The sequence below is a fragment of the Momordica charantia genome (genome assembly GCF_013281855.1).
Source record: "Momordica charantia cultivar OHB3-1 chromosome 7 unlocalized genomic scaffold, Mcharantia_2.0 BLBB01000007.1, whole genome shotgun sequence".
NCBI classification, from domain to species: domain Eukaryota; kingdom Viridiplantae; phylum Streptophyta; class Magnoliopsida; order Cucurbitales; family Cucurbitaceae; genus Momordica; species Momordica charantia.
The window spans coordinates 19,340,299-19,364,061 of NW_028275165.1; the positions used below are offsets into that span (position 1 = coordinate 19,340,299).

The 23,763-nt window shown below is 34.5% G+C and overlaps 4 protein-coding genes and 1 pseudogene across 11 annotated transcripts; 2 read left to right on the forward strand and 3 right to left on the reverse strand.

Annotated features, from left to right (window-relative positions):
* Positions 1 to 219: 219 nt before the first annotated feature.
* Positions 220 to 2,414, reverse strand: LOC111009854 (putative GPI-anchored protein At3g06035). Of its 2 annotated transcripts, none has more exons than XM_022283081.2 (2): positions 2,084 to 2,414; positions 220 to 913 (listed from the first exon to the last, which is right to left on the reverse strand). In XM_022283081.2, the coding sequence occupies exons 1-2, from the start codon at positions 2,163 to 2,165 to the stop codon at positions 465 to 467; spliced, it is 531 nt and encodes a 176-aa protein (XP_022138773.1). In that variant the 5' UTR covers positions 2,166 to 2,414; the 3' UTR covers positions 220 to 464. The 2 variants fall into 2 exon arrangements, with proteins under 2 accessions (XP_022138773.1, XP_022138772.1); XM_022283080.2 differs by having other exon boundaries at positions 220 to 970; positions 2,084 to 2,407.
* Positions 2,415 to 3,787: 1,373 nt separating this feature from the next.
* On the forward strand, positions 3,788 to 11,211 carry LOC111009522 (glucose-1-phosphate adenylyltransferase large subunit 3, chloroplastic/amyloplastic). Of its 2 annotated transcripts, XM_022282615.2 has the most exons (15): positions 3,790 to 4,117; positions 4,223 to 4,336; positions 4,412 to 4,585; positions 4,688 to 4,780; positions 8,104 to 8,187; positions 8,288 to 8,343; positions 8,544 to 8,637; positions 8,724 to 8,836; positions 8,964 to 9,036; positions 9,272 to 9,352; positions 9,758 to 9,844; positions 9,975 to 10,079; positions 10,351 to 10,457; positions 10,549 to 10,609; positions 10,961 to 11,211. In XM_022282615.2, the coding sequence occupies exons 1-15, from the start codon at positions 3,884 to 3,886 to the stop codon at positions 11,060 to 11,062; spliced, it is 1,578 nt and encodes a 525-aa protein (XP_022138307.1). In that variant the 5' UTR covers positions 3,790 to 3,883; the 3' UTR covers positions 11,063 to 11,211. The 2 variants fall into 2 exon arrangements, 1 of the variants encoding a protein (XP_022138307.1); XR_015792222.1 differs by lacking the exon at positions 10,961 to 11,211 and having other exon boundaries at positions 3,788 to 4,117; positions 10,347 to 10,457.
* LOC111009523 (uncharacterized) lies at positions 4,985 to 6,061 on the reverse strand (annotated as a pseudogene).
* Positions 11,212 to 15,055: 3,844 nt separating the features above from the next.
* Positions 15,056 to 18,485, forward strand: LOC111009932 (E3 ubiquitin-protein ligase RHF1A). 6 transcript variants are annotated; one of them, XM_088126201.1, is made up of 9 exons: positions 15,056 to 15,363; positions 15,499 to 15,637; positions 15,818 to 15,864; positions 15,951 to 16,013; positions 16,397 to 16,505; positions 16,613 to 16,917; positions 17,185 to 17,298; positions 17,378 to 17,726; positions 18,204 to 18,485. In XM_088126201.1, exons 2-9 carry the CDS (start codon positions 15,596 to 15,598, stop codon positions 18,213 to 18,215), a joined length of 1,041 nt encoding a protein of 346 aa, XP_087982327.1. In that variant the 5' UTR covers positions 15,056 to 15,363; positions 15,499 to 15,595; the 3' UTR covers positions 18,216 to 18,485. The 6 variants fall into 6 exon arrangements, with proteins under 6 accessions (XP_087982327.1, XP_087982328.1, XP_087982329.1 ...); XM_088126202.1 differs by having other exon boundaries at positions 15,517 to 15,637; XM_022283178.2 differs by lacking the exon at positions 15,499 to 15,637 and having other exon boundaries at positions 15,057 to 15,363.
* A 2,492-nt stretch (positions 18,486 to 20,977) lies between these two features.
* Positions 20,978 to 23,276, reverse strand: PRXIIF (peroxiredoxin IIF). Its single transcript, XM_022282689.2, has 5 exons — positions 22,944 to 23,276; positions 22,707 to 22,736; positions 21,931 to 22,089; positions 21,372 to 21,466; positions 20,978 to 21,231 (listed from the first exon to the last, which is right to left on the reverse strand). The coding sequence occupies exons 1-5, from the start codon at positions 23,157 to 23,159 to the stop codon at positions 21,126 to 21,128; spliced, it is 606 nt and encodes a 201-aa protein (XP_022138381.1). The 5' UTR covers positions 23,160 to 23,276; the 3' UTR covers positions 20,978 to 21,125.
* Positions 23,277 to 23,763: the final 487 nt, after the last annotated feature.

Consider the following 23,763-nt stretch of genomic DNA (forward strand, 5'->3'; position numbering starts at 1 on the left):
GTTCTAAATCTATTTATTAGATTGATTATAGGATGAAACAAGTATCGTTAATGGTTAGAGTTTAGAAGAGATTGAGAAAAATAATGACCATTGTCTTGTTTGCAATATGATTCTGTTATCAGACAGTTCAAAAAGAAAAAGATTAAAGGAAAAAGATAAAAGCAAATATCTTCTGCAAGCATAATTGCACTCTGTTTCTTCAGTCAAGAAGCCACCTGCTTGACGAACAATATACATAAATTAAATTACTTCTTCAACATCGAAGTTCTTTCTTTCATTCACTTTCACATCCTTTAGTAAAAGAGAACGAGGAAAATTTTCATACATATCGACTAGTGGGAGAATTACTTCAAACGTACAAAATACGAATACGATAGTATAGTTTGAATTGTCTCGTATCGAAAATCAGGTCAATAAAAGTATTAAGATCCAAGCAAACCAAGGCAAAGAAATCCTCTCCTGGTCTACAACAGTGAGACAAAAGACAGCATCAAGAACAGCAACTGGGAGAACAAACCAATCTTAGAAACCAGAGTGGCCGTGTTCTTTGCCGCTGTCACATAACTTCCTTCTGGTGTGCTGGTGGTAAGAATAACAACAACCCAGTCATCTTCAGTACCAATGCCGATTCCCGTGTACTTGGTATCATTAAGGTTCCCCGAGTACTGAGATTTCGTGAAGTTAGCGAGAACGAGATCAGGTACACGGTTTGGAACACAAGCAGGCATTATTGCTCCATCCCTTGTGTTGGAGATGTTCAAATGGCATTTGGCTAACAGGTTTGGAAAGTCGGGGAATTGAGGTTCAGTTCCGGCTACTGCGTTGGAACCTGTGGTGTTTGTACAAGGTTGATGCTTTAATTTGTCAGCGATTTCTTCAGCAAGGCAATCCGCATTGTCGTTCTCCGTCAGCGCTGTCAAGTTCAAGATCGCACGATAACTGTTGATACCTCTATGAAGATCATCCTCATCTGTAGGAATTTCATGGCATATAAAATATGTACAAAGGGAGATTGAAACCAAACTTATTTCATTTAATGAAGCAACCAAATAATGAACAATGCCTGTAAGGTCTCTGCAGAGCGAGAACCCAGCAGGTAACATTTCGGAACAATTCGAGTTCTATCCAGTTCTTAGCAAGAAGAAACATGAACAGACCAAACTTGAAAACTTATAAAACTAATGTTGTTTCGACTTGACTAAGAAATTTGTGAAGTATGCAAGATGGTTCTTCGCTACCACATTAATCACTACTAGTTTCTTCAAGATGGACAAAGAGACACTCTCAAAGCTAAGGGGTTTGAAAACTTAATAACTTAAAACTTTTGTTGTCTTTCCGAGCTCGCCTTGGGGTGGACAAAGGCTCGCCGAAGATTAGAGGGGACGAGTCATGAGCATAATACAAGGAGCAAGGTTCATGCTCCGTTAATGAAGAAAGATAAAACACAAAGAGGCATAGTTTCAAATCTTGAAAGTAGAATGTCCCCTTATCAAAATAGTCTGAAACCAAGAGACTACATCATGAGTAGTTGTAATTTACAAAAGAATCTGCTCTGCCATGGATGCATTAAGAAAGCAAGTTGTTCTGCTAATAATCTCAACCTTATGCTACACTGGACACAAAAAATGGCAACACAGATCAATAATTTGGCAGCCATAGCCCGTAGGATCCCAATTCCTAATTGATTTCATAAACAAGCATAATCAGTCTTAAAAAGAACCATCTAAACCTGTAGTGATCTCCATGCAGAGCAGAAAACCACTTCCATTAATACAGATTTAATTACGAACAGAGCAAATCTAAGAGATTACTTCTCCCGCGCGAATCCGTCTAATCCAAAGCAAGAAGAAGTTGAAATCACGAACGGAAAAAGAAAACCACCAAAACGGATGCCCAATTCAAAACATAACTCAATCAAACAAATCTCCCAAAAAAACACTCCATCCCAGCATCAAAACAAGATTGGACGAACCCAGATCTCAAATGACAATGCACGACAAATCGAGATCTACATTCAAGTAAACAAACTGGGGTTTCTAAATGCCGATTAGAGAATCAACGAGGCAGAGAAAGAGGGTGTTACCGTCACATTTGGCTGGGCGATTCGAGACGAAGACGCAGGCGAGGAGCAGAGGAAGAAGAAAACAGAGGCGTGAGTTCGCCATTGTTGCCGAAGCAGAAAAGGGAAGAAGATGGGTCCTCTGGAAATGGCAAGGAACAGGAGTACAAAGAAACGAAGGAAATTTGTAGGTCTCAGAAATAGTTATGGCTAGATGAGGCTTTTTTGATGGAGTAGATGAGAAGCAACTTCAATGGTTGCTGCATCACTGGGACCAGTGAACCTCCAACGACTGGGTTTGGCAGTGGCTTTCATGGACGGAACTGGAAGCCCTGTCCACCGCGGAGGTCCCACCAAGATATTTATGAAAACAATTTAGTTTTTGCACAAAATAACCTTCCTCTATATATAATCATCTACATCACAAATAAATTCCCAACATCCAAATTATTGTGAATAACCCCAAATTCTTTTGAGCCAAATAAGACAAAAGGAATTGGAAGATTCATGGGCCACCTCATCATCTCAATCAAATTGGAACACACTATTGAAGTCAATATCAATCTTTTGCTAACCCATTATTAAATTTTGGATAAGTAAAAAAAATGTTGACAAATTTTAATCGAAAGTAAGTACAAAATAGGCACTTACCAAAGTATTGTTGAAAATTTCGGAGTTAGGAAATTAAAATTGTAATGGCCACCTCCCTATTATTTAATAATTTAATATTTTTTAATAATCATAGAATTGGATAATTTATTGAGCTACACTTGAATCGGTTTCTACATGAAGAATATAAATAAAAGGATAAAATTAGTGCTAACTTGTAACGCCCCAACCTAGGGTTCAAAATCCGGATTCCACCGTCTAGTAAAACAACTAGAACATCACCCAGCCGAAGATTGATCCAAGTCAAGCACGCTTAATATATTTTGGAGTTCTTACGATTGAGTTACCGAAAAGAATGACGCTTTGTCCTTACTCACATGTTTCCTAATAAAGCAACTAAGAGGTCACCCAACCTTACGATTAAATTATCGAAAAGGAAAATGCACCTTATACTATAGACAGTGACTATCAATTATTTTAAGCTTTCTTGACCATGCTTTTATGGTCTCAAGATCCCTCTTATTTGTGGTATCGGTTCATGTACTTCTCCTCTCTACTCGGATTTACCTACCATTTTTAAAAGATGACAAATATATATATATATATATATATATATATATATATATATATATATATATATGACACAAAAGAATAGAGACAAAACACAATAAATAAGAAAGAAAATACATTGAATAGTTGTTAATATTTTAAGGTTAAAATATTATTTTGGTTTATTTACTTTCCATTTTAATTCATTTTTATCGGGGATTTTAATACATATACTTCCAAAATATTTGTTTTGGTCCTATACTTTTTAATCTTGCTGTTGCATAATTTTAATATAAATTATATACATAATGAAACATTTTAATAAAAAATCGCAATTACATTTTAAAAATTATATGGGATATACTGTCGTCTAAAATTTTGATAGAAAAAATAATATCAAAAATAAAATTAGGGACCAAAATAGTCGATTTTTAGAAGAGAGGAAAATATGGAGGATAGGAGCCATGGAATTTGGTGAAATTTTGAAATTGGTGGAAGCCATTGAATTTGGATAAAGTGGACCCAAATCGCACTCCACGTTACCCAAATCATATCTCGCGCCTTCTCTGATTCTCCATCTCCATATCAAACACTTGCAGGTAATTTCTTTATACTTCTCAATCTTCTTCTTCTTCTTCCTTTCATATTTTTCCCGCATTGAACGAGATGGTAGCCTGTGCCGATGGCCGAGTATCGCTCTCGGCTGCTGCGCACTTGCACGCCGCAATGGCATTGCCGAAAATTACGAACTCCAAGCTGCAGGTGAGGTTCTGTAATGGAGAGTTTATGGGTAGGAAGCTTACATTGCAACAGAGGAAACAGAATTTTACTAACATTATTCCAAATGTTCGACGAAAAGTTCGTATGTCTCTCATTGCCAATATCGCGGCCGAATCCAAGGCAAGCTGGTGCAATTATTTCAAAATTTTATTGAACGTGTTTCCGAGAAAAAATTCTTCAAACTCTGGGATAAGAAATTGAAGTTTTAGCGGTGGTTTAATGTAGTTGAGGGAATTGAACATGGAAAAACGGGATCCGAGGACGGTGGTGGCGGTTATATTGGGAGGAGGAGCTGGTACTCGTTTGTTCCCGCTTACGAAGCAGAGAGCAAAGCCTGCGGTATTTATTGGCTGTTTTGAATCTGTTCTTATCGGATTGGTTGATGTCTTCTCTTTAATTTTTCACTAATTGCAGGTTCCGATCGGTGGAGCGTACCGGCTGATTGACGTGCCGATGAGCAATTGCATAAACAGTGGAATCAACAAAGTTTATATTCTCACACAGTTCAATTCCACATCGCTCAACAGGCATCTCGCTCGCGCCTACAACTTCGGCAGCGGAGTCACCTTGGGCGATGGCTACATTGAGGTAATTTCTTAATTCTTCAAGTCGGTTAATCGTTTTGCATTCTCCGGGGAAAAAAATGAGCGGTAAAATATTCCGACGAGATTCTCGTTATTACGACTGCAGGTTCTCGCGGCGACTCAAACTCCGGGAGAGGCAGGGAAGCGGTGGTTCCAGGGGACTGCCGATGCCGTACGACAGTTCCATTGGCTTTTTGAGGTACCAATTTCTTCATTGTTAGTGAAACTAATCGCTCAAATTAAGAATAAAAGAACCACTTGTGAAAATTAGAACAATCATTACAGATTAGATGCAGTTTAGAGTCCTAGAACATTTCTAATTCGTACGAACTGTGATTTGGATTTATTTGTTCATCAAAGAATCAAAGCATAATAATCATCTATCCTGTGGTTGCGATTGAAGTTATTCGGTCGAAAACTTAAACAGCATATCCTGTTTATAGGGCGTTTCTTTCGTCACAATATGTGAAGGGAAATTGGCATGGTTAACCGCATCAGGGAATCCTTGAGCCTCCAAACAAAGCCCATCATGAGCCTCATAGACGAATCCTCCTTTTCCCGTACAATTTTTTAGCCCATTTCCTGTGTAAAACTGTAACCCTTCTGCCGTCGTCCACAGTTCCAGTACTCGTCCAGATTTCCTCTCTCGCAGAGTAGCAGCTTTTCTGTTTCCTTTCCCCTTCGATCCATCGAGCACGTAGTAGATGTCGAACCCATTTGGTAATTTGTTCATATTTTTCCCGATGATTTGGGGTTTGAGAAAATCGTAAGGGGTCCCCTGAACGGCCCTGATTTCACCTGTCGGAATCAGCTGGCTGTCTACGGGAGTGATTTTGGACCCGAAGATCTGGAGTTCGTGAGATAGAATGTCCCCACTGTTATGGCCACCAAGGTTCCAATAGGCATGTTGCGCTAGATTCACAGGCGTTGGCTTATTTAGGGCAATGGCTTTCATTGTTACAGCTAGATGGTTTTCTGAGCGGAGATAGTAGCTCACAGTGACAATAAGGTCTCCTGGAAATCCTTCTTCTCCGTCGAAACTCCGATAAGTGAAATGAATCTGAGGATCAGCACCTTCAGTCTTGTTCTCGTTTACTTCCCAAATGACATGACCGAACCCTTTGGAACCACCGTGGATGGTGTTGTTCCCATTGTTTGCTTCCAATCTATATTCGGTTCCATTTAGGGTAAATCGAGCATTGCTTATTCTGTTAGCAACCCGTCCAACAATGGCGCCGAAGTTCCCTTTTCTCACAACGTATTCCTGTGCTGAATCAAACCCTAGAATGATATCACCCAGTTTTCCATATTTGTCTGGCACAACAACAGAGACAATGGAGGCGCCGAAGTTGGTAAATTTCACGGATAAGTTTCCTTTCTTGAGCTCATATATCCCAATCGTTTGATTAGATACATTGGCATGGACAAGTCTTATAGAAACAAACAGGATCACATGGAATAGTGCAGAGAAATTTCTCATGTTTTGATATGGAAGATAGAATTCAGAGATTGTTTTTTCTTTCACCTCATCTGAGTCTCACCGGGATAACTTGACTAAGATATATAGCAGCGGGTTAACTGAGAGGTTACGGTGGTTTTTTAAACATATTATACATGCCTAGTTATTTTTTCTTTTTCTAGTTCTCTAGGGTGGAGGTTCAAACCTGGAATTCGATGTATGTTTTTGTTTTCTTTTTTGAGTGGCTTCCATGTATGCCTTATATTAACTAAATAAATCATACTGATCAGGTGACAAGATGACACTAGTTATTTTGAACTTATTTAGTAAAATAGGCGTTTTTTTTTTGCTAGGCACACACAGAAATTCTCTCTCTTCTCCCTCTGTTTGTTACCTTTTTCTTTTTTTGTTATTCAATTTTTTCTCTCTTCCATTTATTTCTCCAACTTCAGTTAATCTTTCTCAGTCCTTCCATAATTCAATTTGCTCTCTCTTCTATTCATTTCTATCCTCGTTTTTTTTAAGATGAATTTCTCTCCCTTGAAAATCCCTCCTAGAAAAGGAAAATACGTATTCTCTCTTAAGTTAGAACTTTTTCTTTTGTGTTTCTATTAATGATTTTATTCATTAATTCAACTTATTTTTTTATCCAAAAAATTGAATATAAAAACTGGATCTGAAAGTTTAGATTTTAAATTTGCGTAAAACAGCCCCATCAAAGGTTTAAAAGCTAATTTTGGATTGGTTTTGTTTTTTTTCAATGTTTTTAAATTATAAATATTATTATTATTGTACAAATTGATCTTGTAGGAATATAAAAATTTAAAAGACATTAAAGAAACCTAAATATATTTTCATTGATTTAAAATAGGAAATTATAAAATTATTATGAAAAATATTGTAAAGAAGCTTTTATTAATCAAAATTGAAGTTTAGTTAATTGGAATAAAATGCATTTTACCAATTTTTGAAATCATTGTGAATTGTGTACTAAGAAAAATCATTTATGAATTGAGCGGGCGAGTGTGTAGAAAGATCTATGGAAGAGAAATTAACAAAGCTAAAGAAATTAACGAAATGATAGTTACTATATTTGTCTCGTACGTACATATTCCTTCGATTTATTTACTTTCTCGTCCTGTAAAAAAAAAATATATATATATTTACTTTCTCGTCAGTTTATATTAGACATTGATATTTAACAGTAGATCGGTTCATTTAATTCAGTTTCATCTCTCCTATTGAAGATCTTATAACTTAAACATTGAGATTTTACCGTACCTTAGTTCTCATTTAATAGAAAAATAGAATAAATTAATAACTTCAAAATAATAACTTAATAAGAAAAGTAATTAGTTCACTTAATATGGCTATATGTAGAGATCTTACAACTTAGATATTGAGATTTAACCGCATCTTAGTTCTCATTTAATAGAAAAATAGAATAAATTAATCTAAAACTTCGGAATAATAACTTAATAAAAAAACTATTTATATTAGTTTATTTAATATGGACTACATCCAATTCTCTTAATTTATTAATTTTTTCTTACACAGAAAATACCCACGAATCATTTTACAAGTTTTTCAAACTTTCTCGTAGAGGGACAAGTATTAAGTTCTCATATTCATTATATAAGTATTTTTTACGATTCTCCATTTGTGTTCAATTTTAAACATCTATCTATCCCTATTTATTATAAATAGCAAAATCAAAACTAAAAAGAAAAGATAAATAGAAAAGGCCCACCAAACTAAAATAAAAAGGTCCACAAACAGAAAAATTTCCTTCTTGGTCTGACCGATTTACTTACCATGGCTCTGTGCTTGTGTTGTTGGAGAAGAGGCCGTCACCGAAGGCCTTCAAATATAGAGTCGTGTTTGGGATATTAAATACTTGCATCATTGGTTTAAGACGAGACGTAGAGTGAAGTTCTTACCCACATTACCACTTAAATGATTAGACCATTTGATGTATCATCATGTTGTCATTGGACGAGAGGAAGGCGATTCAATTTCTGAAAGATTAGTTTATCAGATATTGCAACTTAATTTTACTGCAGGATGCGAGGAGCAAGGAAATTGAAGATGTGCTGATTCTTTCCGGGGATCACCTGTACCGAATGGACTACATGGACTTTGTTCAAGTAAGAAAGAGGATGAGTTTGAGTTTATCTCCTTTATTTCTTTTTCAAACAACTGGGAGTTCTTTGATTAAATATTGCGTTTTTTTCCCTTGATTAATAGAATCATCGGCAGAGTGGTGCAGATATCACTCTTTCTTGTATCCCAATTGATGACAGGTATGCTGGATCACATTAGTTCTTTAGATTCAGGTTGGTACCCAAATCTAATTTGTTTGATCTTGAATTGTAATACTATTGAGTTGTTTTATCTTCATTCTTTTTTACTCAGTTGGGTTATTGACAGTTTTTATGAGCCTGTATTATTTAGACTTTAAGGGAAATAATCCTTTCAAGTCTTCTTTTCCTTTAAAATAAAGGCGAGCGTCGGATTTTGGGCTAATGAAGATAGACAATAGCGGAAGGGTTCTTTCATTCAGTGAAAAGCCTAAAGGGAAAGACCTGAAGGCGATGGTAAAAACACAAAATCACTATATGACTTACCCTTTTACTGATTTAGAACTACAGTGATGAAGTTTATTAACATATGCATGTTATAGGAGGTGGATACAACAGTTTTAGGACTTTCAAAAGATGAGGCACTGAAAAAGCCATACATTGCTTCCATGGGAGTTTATGTCTTCAAAAAGGAGATACTTCTAAACATTTTAAGGTAAAAGGTATCAACCACTTTTGTTCATCTATAAATTTCAGAAGATAGTGATACAAATCTAGCATACTTTTTGGTTTAAATCAATTTAAAACATGGGACTCTAAATGCCAGAAATTGTTTGCGTCAGATGGCGCTTCCCAACTGCAAATGACTTTGGATCAGAGATAATCCCTGCCTCAGCAAGAGAATTCTTGATGAAGGTAGACCTTATGGGAGATCCGTGAATACTTTGGCTCAAAAAGGATGTTGCTATCCATTTTTTTCTGAGATATCATTCAGCACATATGCATGAAGCGATGCTTGCTTTCAAGAATTCGTTGATTTTGTTTGCAAAATCAGAAGTTGGTTTTGACTCTTGTGAATGTATAATTTTGTTGTTGAAGGTTTATGGCTTTATCGCTCTGTTTGAAGTTTTACGGATGCATATTTTTGCAGGCATATCTATTTAATGATTACTGGGAAGACATAGGGACCATTAGATCCTTCTTTGAAGCAAACCTTGCCCTGACCGAGCAGGTATGCACTAAAAGGATGCATGTCCAATCTCTCTAAAATCAATTTTCTACCTTGCACGTTCATGAATTCACGTAAGGCTCTGAAGAAGAACGAACAATGAACAAATGAAATTTTCTGTGCATATATATGAAGCAATCCAGATAAATCAGGACCATGCAACAAAACATGCCTGAAAAGTTGAAGCTTGTTTTCTTGTCACTTCATTTCCTCTTTTTTCCATTATTTTTTTTTTCTGGTTTTGGAAAGAGATAGTAACTTGTCACCAGCATTACATATATGAACTTATCTTTGTAAAAAATTTATTACCTTATCACTTATAGTTGAAGTTATGGACTGCATTCCATGTTTCAAGTGAAATTTTTTTCAAATACAATCGTTTGGGAATAACGCAAATTTATCTTTCAGCCACCAAGGTTTAGCTTCTACGACGAATCAAAGCCAATCTACACTTCAAGACGAAACTTACCTCCAACAAAGATTGACAATTGCAAGGTTAATAAATAGTTTAGTTCTCTGTAGTTGATACTTTTTCGGAAGCTTATATCCTGGAAAAGGCTACATACTTCATTCAAACACTTTTTCTATGCTAATTACTATTCTACATCTATGAATTGTTGTGCAGATTGTCGATTCAATCATATCTCACGGATGTTTCCTGACTAACAGCTTCATAGAGCACAGTGTTGTCGGCATACGATCTCGCCTAAACTCTAATGTGCACCTGAAGGTCTGTCCAGATTGAACTCGGTTTTATATCTTAAAACTGCAACAGAAAACTTCCATCGACAAAGTAACATGGAATTTTGCTAACCTGTATTGCAAGGATCAAATTCCTCTAATGTTACACAACTTACAATAGCATTTTCTTACTGCAAAGCAAACATAATCCCATCTCATATACCTACTTTGAAGCAGTCATATCACTATCTTGCACTTGTTAACTATGAATGTGCATCATTTTGGCGAAAAACGAATTAAAATTCCTGTGTGCAAGGCAGGACACAGTAATGCTTGGAGCTGACTTCTATGAAACTGATGGTGAGGTTGCAGCACTGTTAGCTGAGGGAAAAGTACCAGTTGGAATAGGAGAAAATACAAGAATCAAGTAAGGGCTCAAAATATTCTCCCCTACAAATTTATTCATGTTGCTGCTTTCTTGTTCTTAATTAACCACTTAATACAATCATGATGAGCAGGGACTGCATTATTGACAAGAATGCCAGAATAGGGAAGAATGTCGTTATTGCTAATTCAGAGGTACATTCTCTCCCAGCCAATTTTACGTTAAACATGAATTTTGATATTCATAATTAACAGCTTCTGTAATTATATTTTCAAAATCTGTCAAGCTTCTTATAAGTCTGAGTCCTTACACTTTGAAGTGTCGTTTCATAATCCAATACCAAACTCGATACATGTGGCTTAAAATACCAGTTTAACATGTGAGAATTCTATTAAATACACCACAGAAAATAATGAAAAAAAAAAACGATGAAAATAGATTGTTGTACAAAGTTTTTTATGGAACAAAACAGAACAAGTATGAAAGTTCAGAAACTGAAACGGAATTTAAAACGGTTCGTTTGCGTTTTGACGATGGAAATGCAGGGCGTACAAGAGGCAGATAGGTCTTCAGAAGGCTTTTACATCCGTTCTGGTATTACCATTATCTTAAGGAACTCAGTAATTAGAGATGGCTTTGTGATATAGGAATCTCCCTCCTTTTTTGGCTGAAAGCTTTCAGAAACACCGTGAATGGGGAAGAATCTCCATACATCAGTGGCAGTGTAAAAGCTCTATAATGATATGTAATTCAATATCAATGAAAGGAGCATCTCCAATTTGTGATGCTTTGGAAATTTTCATCCATATTTCTCTTAGCAGTTTCTTTTGATTTAATTCAAGATCACATAGAGTTTTTTTTTTTTTTTTTTGAGGAAGCACGTAGAGGTAGTTATCTCGGACATACGAGATTTCATGGTATATAACCGTTTTTTATAGAATAATATTTAGGTGTTTATTGGTACATAGGTATCTCCTACCTACCAACTAGATACCTATCCAACTATTAAAAGGTTAGCAACTAAGAAAGATGAATGTATAAAGACAGAGGGAGGAAATAAAATAAATAGCTGTCAAATTTTTAATGGTAGTAGGTAGAAAGATACCTATTCACTTATTAACAGTTAAATATTATCTTTTTTCGTATCTTTTCTCTTTTGTTGGTTTTTCAGATTACCATAAATATTAACTTTAGGTTAAATTATCAATTTGGCCCTATTGTTTTGGACTTAGTTTCGATTTGATCTCTAGTTTAAGTTTCAATTTGATTTTCATCGTTTAGGTTTAGTTTCAATTTAGTTCTTATAGTTTAAAAAATTTTCGATGTGATCCCTATAATTTGGTCAAATCTAGTCCCTAATACCTACTAAAAAATCTACTCCACTCATTTATTCCAATTTTTTTAATTCGAAAAGAAAACACCAGTTTGTTACCATTCAATTCAATAGGGTGATAGTTTGTAATAATACGATATGGACCCAATCGAAACTTTTAAAACCATGTGGACTAAATTGAAACTAATGTGAAACTATGAGATATTCGAATTATAGAGACAAAGTTGGTTGTTTAACCTTTTTTTAAATTTATTCCCATCTTGCAAAAAGAATCTAACAATCTTCTATACCCAATTAAAACACTGTGATATAAAAAATTTCCATTTGATGAACTGTTTCTTAAAAGAATCCAATTTGAGTGAATAAGTTTTGTTTGGTGGGTGGAAGGAAAAAGGAAAACCAGAGATTTTCCCACTTGCAAATTGCAAATTTTGAGTCAATAAAAGAGAGAGAGAGAGAGGAATATAAAGGCTTGGCCTGCAGCAGAGTTGGCCCCACGTTTCCATTCAACTTTTACAACTTTTATTCTGATCTCTGCCATTGACACTGATGTTTCCAGAAGACTTTCAAAAATCAACGGCCAGGATCCTCTCCAGACCGATCAACTTTCTTTTTCCATCTCTTTCTTTAATTTATGAGAAAATCATGTCTGTGTTCTTCCATTAGATGAGAAATTTGAGGAAAGTTTCTAATTTCTTTGCTGAATTTTTTACAAGTTGCCAAATGTTGTTTCATTACTCTTCTAAATTTTAGACTCACTAGGTACCACGTCATATCATATTCTATCACATGAACGAGTAGAAAATAGACGAGAAATTAAAGAAAATAAATACCAATAAATAAACACAGTAATTTACGTGTAAAACTTCATAACCAAGGTAAAACTATGACCCACAATAAAGAAAAATCTACTATGTGAAAAATATTACAGTCATACAAAATTTTTTCCTCCATTCAGAGTTAGTTTTGTGATTGGCATTGGAGAAATAAAATAGAGGTAATGAATCCATCAAGATGAAACATAAAGCACATTCTCTTATATACGGCTACTCTTTTGACTTTTTGACTTTTCCTCCTATTGTTGCAAAAATAAAAGTCCCTTTTGCCGCATTTTCTTTTTATAGACCTTCACCATATAGGGAAGCTGATTCAAATAAAAAGCAATTTTCCTTCTCCTCGTAAACTCGGTAAAGCAGCTTCGCTCCTTTCTTGTTGAGAATCTTATGTCTATAGGCTTTAAAAAGCTCGTTTACTCTAACCCGAGTAAGGTTCTGAAAATCGCTGAGACCCTAATTAAGCACTCTCTCAAAGTTTTATGCCACTCGCATTACTGAATTAGTATGTAGACTAAATGTTTCTAATTTGGATGATAAAACTAAGAGTTATGCACCCCTTTGATCTTTTGCTAAAGATCCAACAAAATCATCCAACCAATTTTAACATTGAACAAATAGATAGGCATAAGATTGAGAAGTGCTCCCCACATTCTTGTTCACTATATTGAATAAGGTCGGATTTAGAACATAGAAGCTTGGGTTGGCCAAATCACAAATAAATCTCAATGAGAGCCTCATTCGATCTTGAGGAAATTGATTCAGCGAATCCAATTGATTAAGTCATTATGTCCATCAATACCCACTTACTTGGAGTGCGAGTAAGGGGCTCGCCTGTTAACTGTGTTGTTGCAACTTTTTGGTAGAGTCGTCACCTCCCACGACTACAGTCTTCACTGACTGAAGGTGAAAGTACCTAATTGAAAATTATTAAAACATAAAGTACTGAATTAAAACTTTTAAAATAATAGCAACTAAATTGAAGAACCATTCTAAAGGCTATAACATATATTTGACCTTTATATTAGTTATGCTAAACTTTTCTATTGTGATTTTGTAAAAATAAACATGAATTTATATAACTTTGGAATAAGAAAATTTATATATCAAATATAAATTCTCGATTTCATACTTCAGAGTAATCTTTCTCAAAATTAAAGTTTTGAATCTCCACTTTCAAAACAAAATCTCCAAAAACTTAAAAATATTGAGACTGTTTGGAAGCCTTATTCTATGCGACCACAATTACCAAATGATATAAAGAGAAATAAATTATTGTAGATGAAAGTAAAGGTTTGGTTAGTTGAATTTATCTGACTAAACTTAGGTATAAATTTACCATTCAACTCATCTTGTTTTTGGATTTACAATTTATAGAAACTGGCTGAATTATAATAATCCACCATTGATTGGCATATTGTTATTAATGAAATCTTTAAATAGTTAGTTATTGGTCAATCGCCCACTCGTAACATTTATGAGCCTCAAATTCCATGATCCCTTTTGTCAAATAAATACCAAAATATAAATATATATATATATATATATATATTGTAAATCGATGATAAGTCAAATTGATAGATAATTAATGAATAATATACCGTGTTTAAATTTGTTTACATACTTCCAATTTCATTTCAGCCCACCTACTTTCGAAAGGTTTGATTTTAGTATTAAAAAAAAGTATTCATTTTAGTCCCAAATAAAAAGGATGAATTATAGTTGAAAGTACGTATATAAAAAATAAAGCTTAAATTACATATATATATATATATATAATCAAATAAGCATTGCATGAGAAAGAAATAAGACTGTCATGATAGTTAATATCCTACAGAGTTATCTTGTCAACCAAATGTAATAGGATTAGATGGTTGACCCGTGATTAGAGATGACAACAGGGTGGGGTGGGATCGGGCGGGATCGGGGGGTCATCCCATTCCCGCTCCGTTGTTTAAAAAGTATTTATAAAATTTATATATATTAATATTATCATATAAAAAAATAGAACGGAGAGGGGGACGGGGAATCTTCCCCGTCCCCGGTCAAACCATGGATTCTCCGACTTGATCGGGTTGGGTTCCTGCTGGGATCGAATTCGAAGTTGAGATACACCTAAACTGGTTCGGACACATGGATATCAAAAAAAAAAGAAAAGACTGCCAAAACGAATATAGCTCATTTACATAGACATAACAAATATAAATATACCTAAACCAAATATAAGTATAGCAAAAAAGGGTATTTAAACCAAATACAAATATATTAATCTTAAAGCAATTATAATTTGTTAGGAAACTTTGCAAAGTAATCAAATATTCAAATACCAAACGAAATCAAACCACATAAAGAAAAAAAAAATCTTTTAAACAAATCAAACCAAACCCAATTCAATTGGATTCAATAAAATTTGGATTTTTTTTTTCAAAAAAAAAAATATATATATATATATATATATTTTGTTTAGCTCTAATAGTGAAAAAAAAAAAAAGAAATTGGGAAGTTCAGAGAAAGCAGAGCAGACTAGTTCCACTCCACCAAACCGTATGAATCGGTTTTGTTTGCTGCGTTTTCTTCAGCCTTTTCCTCTTCTCCCCATAAACTCTCTCTCTGCACTTTTCTAGGTTTCCGTTTCTCCCCATTTCATCCTCCTCAAATCCCCCCATTTTCTCCATTCATTTGCCGGCCCCCCTCTCCCATGGCGGATTTCACTTCCGATGACGATTCTGAAGACGCCTGCTGCATCTGCCTCGACCCCTTCACCTCCCACAACCCTCCCACTGTAAGCTTTTTCACTTCTTCCAGATCATACTGACACTGAAACTAGGAGAAGATTTGTTTGACCTATTTAGTTTGATTCTGCAGTCTTTTAGCTTACTACCAATTGTATTTTGTGATCTTCATATGAGATAATCAGTGAAGCATTTCTTGCTAGCTACTGGCTTGATGTTTAGCTACATGCTCTTTTACTCGTGGTTTATTGTTGGTATGAACCGGTGAAGTGATACTGTAGAATGTATGGCTTCTTTGGTTGGGATGTATTGTATACGTTTCAAGTGAGTATATATTCATCAGAATTGTGATATTTAAATTTGCTGCAGAAGTTTCAAGTAGTTGAGATCGACCCTTGTCCGGAACTGAATAATCATATTACTGTTTTAGGTAGTTGAGATCGGATTGGGTCATTTCTTCATTCCCTATTGCTAAGGGATTGTTGTCTATTGTTCCAATTTCAGGTTACCTGTTGCAAGCATGAATATCATCTCCAATGTATTCTTGATTGGTAGGCTTGTTGAAGATTTTGTTTTATCTGATCTTTTAAAAAACAAGTTGGTGTAAGTCTTACTTTTTGGGTATTGATTCTTTCAGGTCTCAAAGAAGCAATGAATGCCCAATATGTTGCCAGTTGCTAGTGTTGAAGGATCCTGTTGGGTGTGTAATTTTGTTGTAGAAACTTAATTTCCTCTAATTCTCATGCCTTGTCCTATCTCTCTTAGGGCACTGTTGAGAGTGACTTTAGCAAGAGTGATTTAATTAGAAGTTTGTCAAAAGTTTTTTTTTTTATTTTTTATTTTAATGATTGGTTCCACACTTTAAAAGTAATTTTGAGTCGTTCATGTTTGGTTTACTCAGTGATTTTACGATCATTAAACTACTGAAAAACACCTCCCGAAAAATAGTTATTTACTTGATAAAAAATCAGTGATGGCCAAAATCACTCCATGCCCTCAGTCTATCTAAGGGATTTAAGCATGTGCTACATTTGTTTTTTCTTGGCCTCTCTCTCTTGCTGAACTGCTATTACAATTCTACAGCCAGGAGCTTATAATGGCCATGGCTAGTGAAAGGATTTTAAAGTCAAGAAGCATGTCTTCTGCTGCATCCACTTCTCTGCGATTCCATGAAAACTTTGATGTTGACCACGTGAGTAGTTCTAATGAATCTGAAAATTTATGGGACCTCTTTATGCTTAATCTTTGCTTCAGTGAAGGGTCAACCTTTTATAAAGCCAGCAAAATTGACTCCTTCAGGACTCCTCTCACTCGGATGACTCTGACTTTGATGACCTGATTATGCAGCATCTTGCTGCTGCAGCTAGCAGAGCTCGGTATGTTCATAGAAGCGAGAGGCAAAGGCATTTTGTATCTCCAGAAGGGGTTCCCCAGCAAACATGCCCATTGTCGCCTCGATATCAGGATCCAACTCTAAGTTCACCTATTAGTGATTCACCATCTCCTGGTTCCATATCTGAGTTTCATGTTCAAGCTTTGTCATCTGTGGGCCTCCATGATGGCAATGAGTTCTCAAGAACTGGAACTAATAAAATATCGCCCAGGTACATCCCCGGACTTGTATATCGACTGTATGCTTTTACTCCTCAACACCAACAATAAGTTAAATTAACCATTGAGTTGCTTTCTTCTGTGGGATGCAAAAAGTTAGCAGTAGAAGAGAGAGTGCCTTGCTAGTGGTCTATCAAGAATAAAGTCTTTCTTCCATTGATTGCAACCTTAGATTTTCCAGTTGCCCTCAAGCTTGAAAAACAAGTAATGATTTCGTTTGTTTTACTGTCTAACATAGATCACACTTCTGTGTCATATAGGGCTTTACTGACTGAGACGTCATCTGGTAGTCAACAGAAAACAAACCAATCTGAGGGGCTCTCTTTCCCTGATTCCATCAAATCCAAAATTTCTTCTACTTCCACGAAGTCAGTGTAATGGAGTTTGCTTCTCTAAAAATTGGCTTCTTCACATCACATCATCAATGAGATTTCTAAATCTGTACTAATACAGGTACAAGGAATCAATCTGGCGAAGCACTAAAGGTATTAAGGAGAAACTGCTTGCTCGTAACAGCTCCGTGAAGGATCTAAGCAGAGGTGTAAAGCGCGAAGTGAGTGCCGGGATTGCTGGTGTTGCTCGAATGTTTGAGCGTCTAGATTTGACTTCAAAAAGGAATGCTGCATCTGTTGCTCTTTTCAGTTGCAATGGGGGTACATCAAAATCCTCGAAAGGAAAGAACGTAGTGCAAGAGAGTGCTGTCACAGATGATTCAAATAAAATACATAGAATCTGTACTGGTTCACCCTCATCACAGGTTTCCCCTACTGTTCCAAGCTCAGTCGAAGTTTCTCCTTCTCAGGTACTGAACTTTATGAAGTTAGCCTAACATAAATCAATATCAAGCTAACAATGGAATGGTGTGATGAGTTCCTCTCCATAAATATTGAGGTCGATAACTTTAAAGTCTTGAAAAAGTTATTCTTGTTTTTGGGTTAACTTCGTAAATGACAACCATCATGAGTTGACCTAATAGCCCCTAGGACGATGTGAGGAAAGTAAAAGATGCGAAGGGAATGAGTTCAAATTATAGTAGCTAGCACCTTAGAATTTAATGTCCTACGAGTTTCATTAACTATCAATTGTTTTAGGACTAGACGGTTGTCTTATGAGATTAGTCGAGATATGCATAAACTAACCCAGATACTTATTGGTTGCTTGATATATTTATTCATTAAATGTTCAAGTTCAAACTTACCGAGGCACATGTAAACTCGTGAAAACCTCCCCAACTTATATATTTGATATCTTTACTGATTATAATTCATCTCTTTGGCAGAGAGGAGATTGATTTGTGGATGTTATGATTTGACTCATCTAAGTGAACATCTTATCAACTCGACTCGGCAGAATGCATACTATGGCAAGCGACGTAGAATGACTTAACCAACATCCTCGTTGGTTTGCGTCCTGCATTTTCTTTTTTCTTCTTCAATATATAAATAACTCTAGCTCTACTAATGAAAAAGGCGTAATTTTCGAGTATTTCGAAATATATTTTATGTAATGTTGATGTTGTGCTTCATGATACTCTATTTATATGTGGATGAGTTTCTTTCTATCTCTTTGGGATCGAGGCTGGGAGTTTTAGCTAGCGATGGAGGCTTGACTGAATATATTTAATTTATTGGGAGACAGAGACCAGCTTGTCGAGAGTTGATTTAGAGAAGCTCTATATCCAACTCCATACATAAATCATAACTGTAGGGAAGAATATATGAAAAAATAATGCTGGTTCAAATTTACAAGTACATTTAACTCCAAAAATTTATAAAAATTCAGAAAATGAAATGGACTACAATTTAAGTGTTGAAATTATCGGCAATAATTGGATGGGAGAGGTGACAAATGTATATGCATAAATTAAATTCTCTTTCTAAGTTTGAAATGGTAATATGGTGGCTATAAATAAATGAAATTTTTTCTTTTAAATTTGAAATGGTAAGATGGTGGCTATAAAAAAATGTTTTTGGAGTTAAGAATCTTACTTTTTAAAAATTAGGGTTTGGATATTCCATCCACTTATCTTTTGTTTTTCCTTCTTTTTTTTTATTAATTGACATGTAAATGTATGTATGTATATTTTTCAATTTTGGATGGAGCTCGGGTCTGCATGAGAAAGAAGTCAACATCCCAATGATAGTCTATGTCAAAATCACTCCTAAATACACCTTAAATGTAAAATGCGTAATGGTAGCCCGTGTTCACATCTCACCAAAGTCCTTTTGCACAACTTGATTCCCATGAGGTATTTATTTTTGTGAAAAGAAAAATTAAAATCTCTCTTTTTTCGCTACTCTCCTATCCGTTAAAAACTTAATGGCGAACAACAAAAACGTTCATGTTCAATCTATTTATGCTCTCCTACCCGTCAAAAATTTAATGGCTGACAATTTGTAAAATTAGAACGCTTGTAACTAACTATACAATTATTCGTTGGAAAGCTTGTAGTTGGGGGAGAATGTGTTTGGAAATATGGTGTTTGAAGAATACACGAAAATGTGTTCCTCTTTTAACTTTGTTGGATTGGGAAAGAATACTTTCAAAGAACAATCTCCTAAAATATTCTATTTTCAATTTTCAGTGAATGTGATCAAAAGAAAGATTTTGTTGTGAACTTAAATATAGCTTAAATGACTCATTATTAGTACCATAATATTGCCAAAAAGATTTTTAGTCCTAAATTTGCATGGTTTCTCTTGGTACTTTTATGATTAAATCACCGATCAAAATAATAAGGGACACTTGCAAATACGACAAAAATTTTTAGTAAAATAAGCAAAATAGTAACTACATTTAATTTTTTCAAATATAACAACTTTTTTTCAGAAAAACGGCGGTTCAGTTGTAAAATTACAAATTCACCCTTTAATATATCTGATATATATCTGTAGTATATCTGACCACTGATATATATCTCTGATATACCACTAATATAATAATGATATATAATTGATTTACTTCTGCTATAACCATAATATCTACTCAACTTCTAACATGTCTTATCATCGATATACGTATGATAACCATTAATTTATCATACTGATACAATACATACATACATACATACATACATATATATATATATATGTGTGTGTGTGTGTGTGTGTGTTATATATTTGATATATCTCTAATTTACCATTGATATACCACAAATATAACTATGATATCTACTGATATAACTTCTTACATGATTATATGATTTACCATAACACTGATATATACTTAATATGCTTCTAATTTACCACTTATATACCTTTGATATAATCATTATATCTACTAATATAACTATGATATATGTGTGTTCATATCATACTATTATATCCAATATTTTTTTTCAGACCAAAACAATGGTGCAAGATTTTTTATTTTTTATTTTTTATTTTTGAAATATAAAGTTATTATATAAAAGGTTTATGTGAACCCAAAAAGACAAGTTAAAATTTTGATATACTTTATAAATTTAAACAGTTGATATCTCTTATATTTAGTATCTAATTAATATTAATATTGAATAAATAGTAGTGATATAGTAATCAACATTATTGATAATATTAGTATATTAATCGTCATAAACAACTGATATACTACTAAAAATTAAACATTTGATATATAAGTATATCAGTTGTAAATATATTTAGTATATCATAAATTAGAAGTACATCATATATATATATATAATACGTACATTTGATATATATCAGTGGTATATTTGATAAGGTATGATACATCTAATACTGTATATTAGAGCTACGTCGAATGTATACGGAAAGTATATCAGAGTTAATCGAATGTATATTAGATATAGATTTGATGTATATCATATACAAATTTACATCAGATGTATATCAGATATAAATGGGGTGTATATCAGATATCATAAGGGTAAAATTGGAACAATAAAAATTCCGAAAATAAAAATTCAAATATTTTGCTATATTCGAAATTTTGAAAAGCTGGTGACATTTTTTGAAATACATAAAATATTTTTCTACCCACCACAATTAATAAGCTGATGAATCCGAGTCAGATAATTTGATATGAGAAGGACAATAAGTGAAAGCCAAGCAATTGTCACTTGGGATTAACTTCAGAGAAACAAACCAACAAAATCCTTTGGGACACACCACTGATTTACATGCTTGGTCTTATTTTGAACCCAAGAGCTCGTGTTGGTTGCTATGGAAATTGGAAACTGACTCTAAATTTGACCCAAAATGACCTCTGCACCAGAAACCTTAAAGTCAGATGGAGCTTCCTCTATGTTAAGAGCCTTAACAGTCCCATCTACAACAAATGCTGACCATCTACAAACAAGAATAATGTCAAAAGAGTAGAAATTTCTACCAACTAGAAGGACCCCAGCTAAAACTAGACTAGCCCCAAGTCAGCTGAATAATCACAATCCAGACATTTTTTGGCATGTCGAGGATAAGATTGATCATACCTTTGAGAGCGACGACCGAGCAAAGCAGCAGAAAGATCTTTCTCCAGTTCCAGGCTCCTGTGAAAGCTCCCATCAAAGTCCCCAAAAAATTGTACCTGCACAGGCACAAAGAGGATAATGACAGGAAAACGTTATTACGAAAAGCAGTATAGGCAATTATAGACTTATAGTTAGCATGGGAAGACTGTACCTACAAATAACTAAGGAGTCGTTTGATAACCATTTCGGTTTTAGTTTTCTGTTTTTAAAAATTATGCTTGTTTTTTTTTTTTAAATTTCATTGGTAAGTTTTCCATATTTTTTGAAAACACATAGCAACATTTCAAAAAGACAAACAAGATTTTGAAGACTACTTTTCTTTTTTGTTTCAAAATTTGGCTTAGATTTTGAAATGGTTTATAAAACTATATAACAAAACAAAGTAATGTGAAGATGAAAATAATGTTTTTAAGCTTGTTTTTTAAAAGCATAAACCAAAAAACGAAATGGTTATTAAACGGTGTTTAAATTGCAATCCAAGTAAAGAAAATTATGCAGTTTTCTTGTTACTCTAGCTTACAGCATCTTTCGCTTCAAGTTTCTCAGCCCAACCATTGAGAGCGTATGGATCATTGACAGACACGCAAATTACAGAATCAATTCCTTTAGCCTTGAACTCATTGATTTTGTTCTTGTAACTAGGAACGTGTTGCTGGGAACAAACTCCTGTATATGCACCCTGTAAATTGGAAGTATGACTCTATAATATGCATCATATAATAAACTAATTTAACTGTTCTAAAGCAATCCAGGGAAAAATCAGTTATATCTATTCAGATTGAATATATATGACTTACAAGCAAGTTCCAACAGGAAAAAAATTTAATATTATACTTTAAAACTGCTAAATATTGATAATAACTACAGCTTCTTTTCTATTTTTTAATTTACCAGATACAAAGAAGAGGTTTTACTAATATCTAGTCTAATATCCATCTCACTATGTTCAATAGGCTAAGTCCAACTAGTAAAAACTAATATAGAATAAAGATCTCACCAGGGTTCAAATTCAATATCAGATATTTATCAACAACGAGCAGAAAATAGAGTTCATATGTTCTCTAATTTAATGTCGTGGTACAAATTTAACAATCTTTCAGAGGTCGGAAATTAAAGATAAACCACGAAACACTGTTACTAAATCCTAAAATGAATCCTCATATCAGCAATAATGGAGACATTAATCATGAGCAACCGCGTTGAAAAGGAAATGAAGATAAATACGCCGAAACTATTTGGTACAGAATTCATCATGTTCATAACATAAATACAATTGTAAAACTCTGAATGACTTACAGGAAGCCCAAAGATGACGACCTTCTTGCCCTGAAATGTAATGAGCAATGAATCAATAAGATAAGGTCTGAACAGACTAAATCAGCAATCAATATAAATCGTTAAACTCAACATTCAGTTGAAATGCGGCGTAAACAATCAATTTGTTCTTCAAAAGCACAAAATACTCCAAAAAGTAAAATAATTACATTGGAAGAGAATGTGTAAAAGGAACACATGAAGAATCTAAGAACGGACCTTGAAAATGTCTTTAATCGGAGTCGTAGAGAACTTGGAGGACACGCCTTCGTCCCAGCTCCGAGCCTTCTGGAGAGAAACGTCCGGTGCGGCAGAGACGATGTCGGTCCCGACCGCCACCGCCGCATAGGCTCGCGATGAAGCTCCGATTCGTAGAGATTCAACCAGCGAGTTCATTGCGGAGGCGTTGACTCGCTTCAGAATTGCGGACGCCATGGATAAGCTAGTTCTCTATTTCCAAGCTCTCAACTATCAAATTGAATGACGCTACTTGGTGGCTGTGAATTGATTGATGATCAGACGGATTTTGCCGGAAAATTGGAAGGAAATTGGCGACGAAGAAGAAGCTCATAACGAACTCAGATTTACGAGTTGGGCTTGATGAACACGCTTTCTTTGGGCATGGGCTTGGGCTACTCTGTATATGGGCTTACTTGGTGGACCAAAGGGCTACATGCTAGGCCCAATTGAGCATCGGGCTACAAAGGAAGCCCAAATAGATGTGGTGCTATACCATACTATCATACTCTCCTATTTTCAATTTTTCTTTTTAAAAATTTTAAAAACAAAAACATTTTTTTTAATTAAAAATGTTAACTGGAATTTGACGACCCTTTCTAATTCTTAGTTGTGTCTCTTAAACAATTTTAGTCATTCACAAAAATAATTTAAGATTAAAAAAAAATAGTTTTATTGTTCCAAAAATTTATTTAACAATTTTTAAACACGCTTGTTTCCTGATTCTTGAAATTTCATTTTGAATAAAAGGTTTAAAAAAAGAAGAGGACCAAAAATGGAAGCCACTAAGAGTGCTTATTAA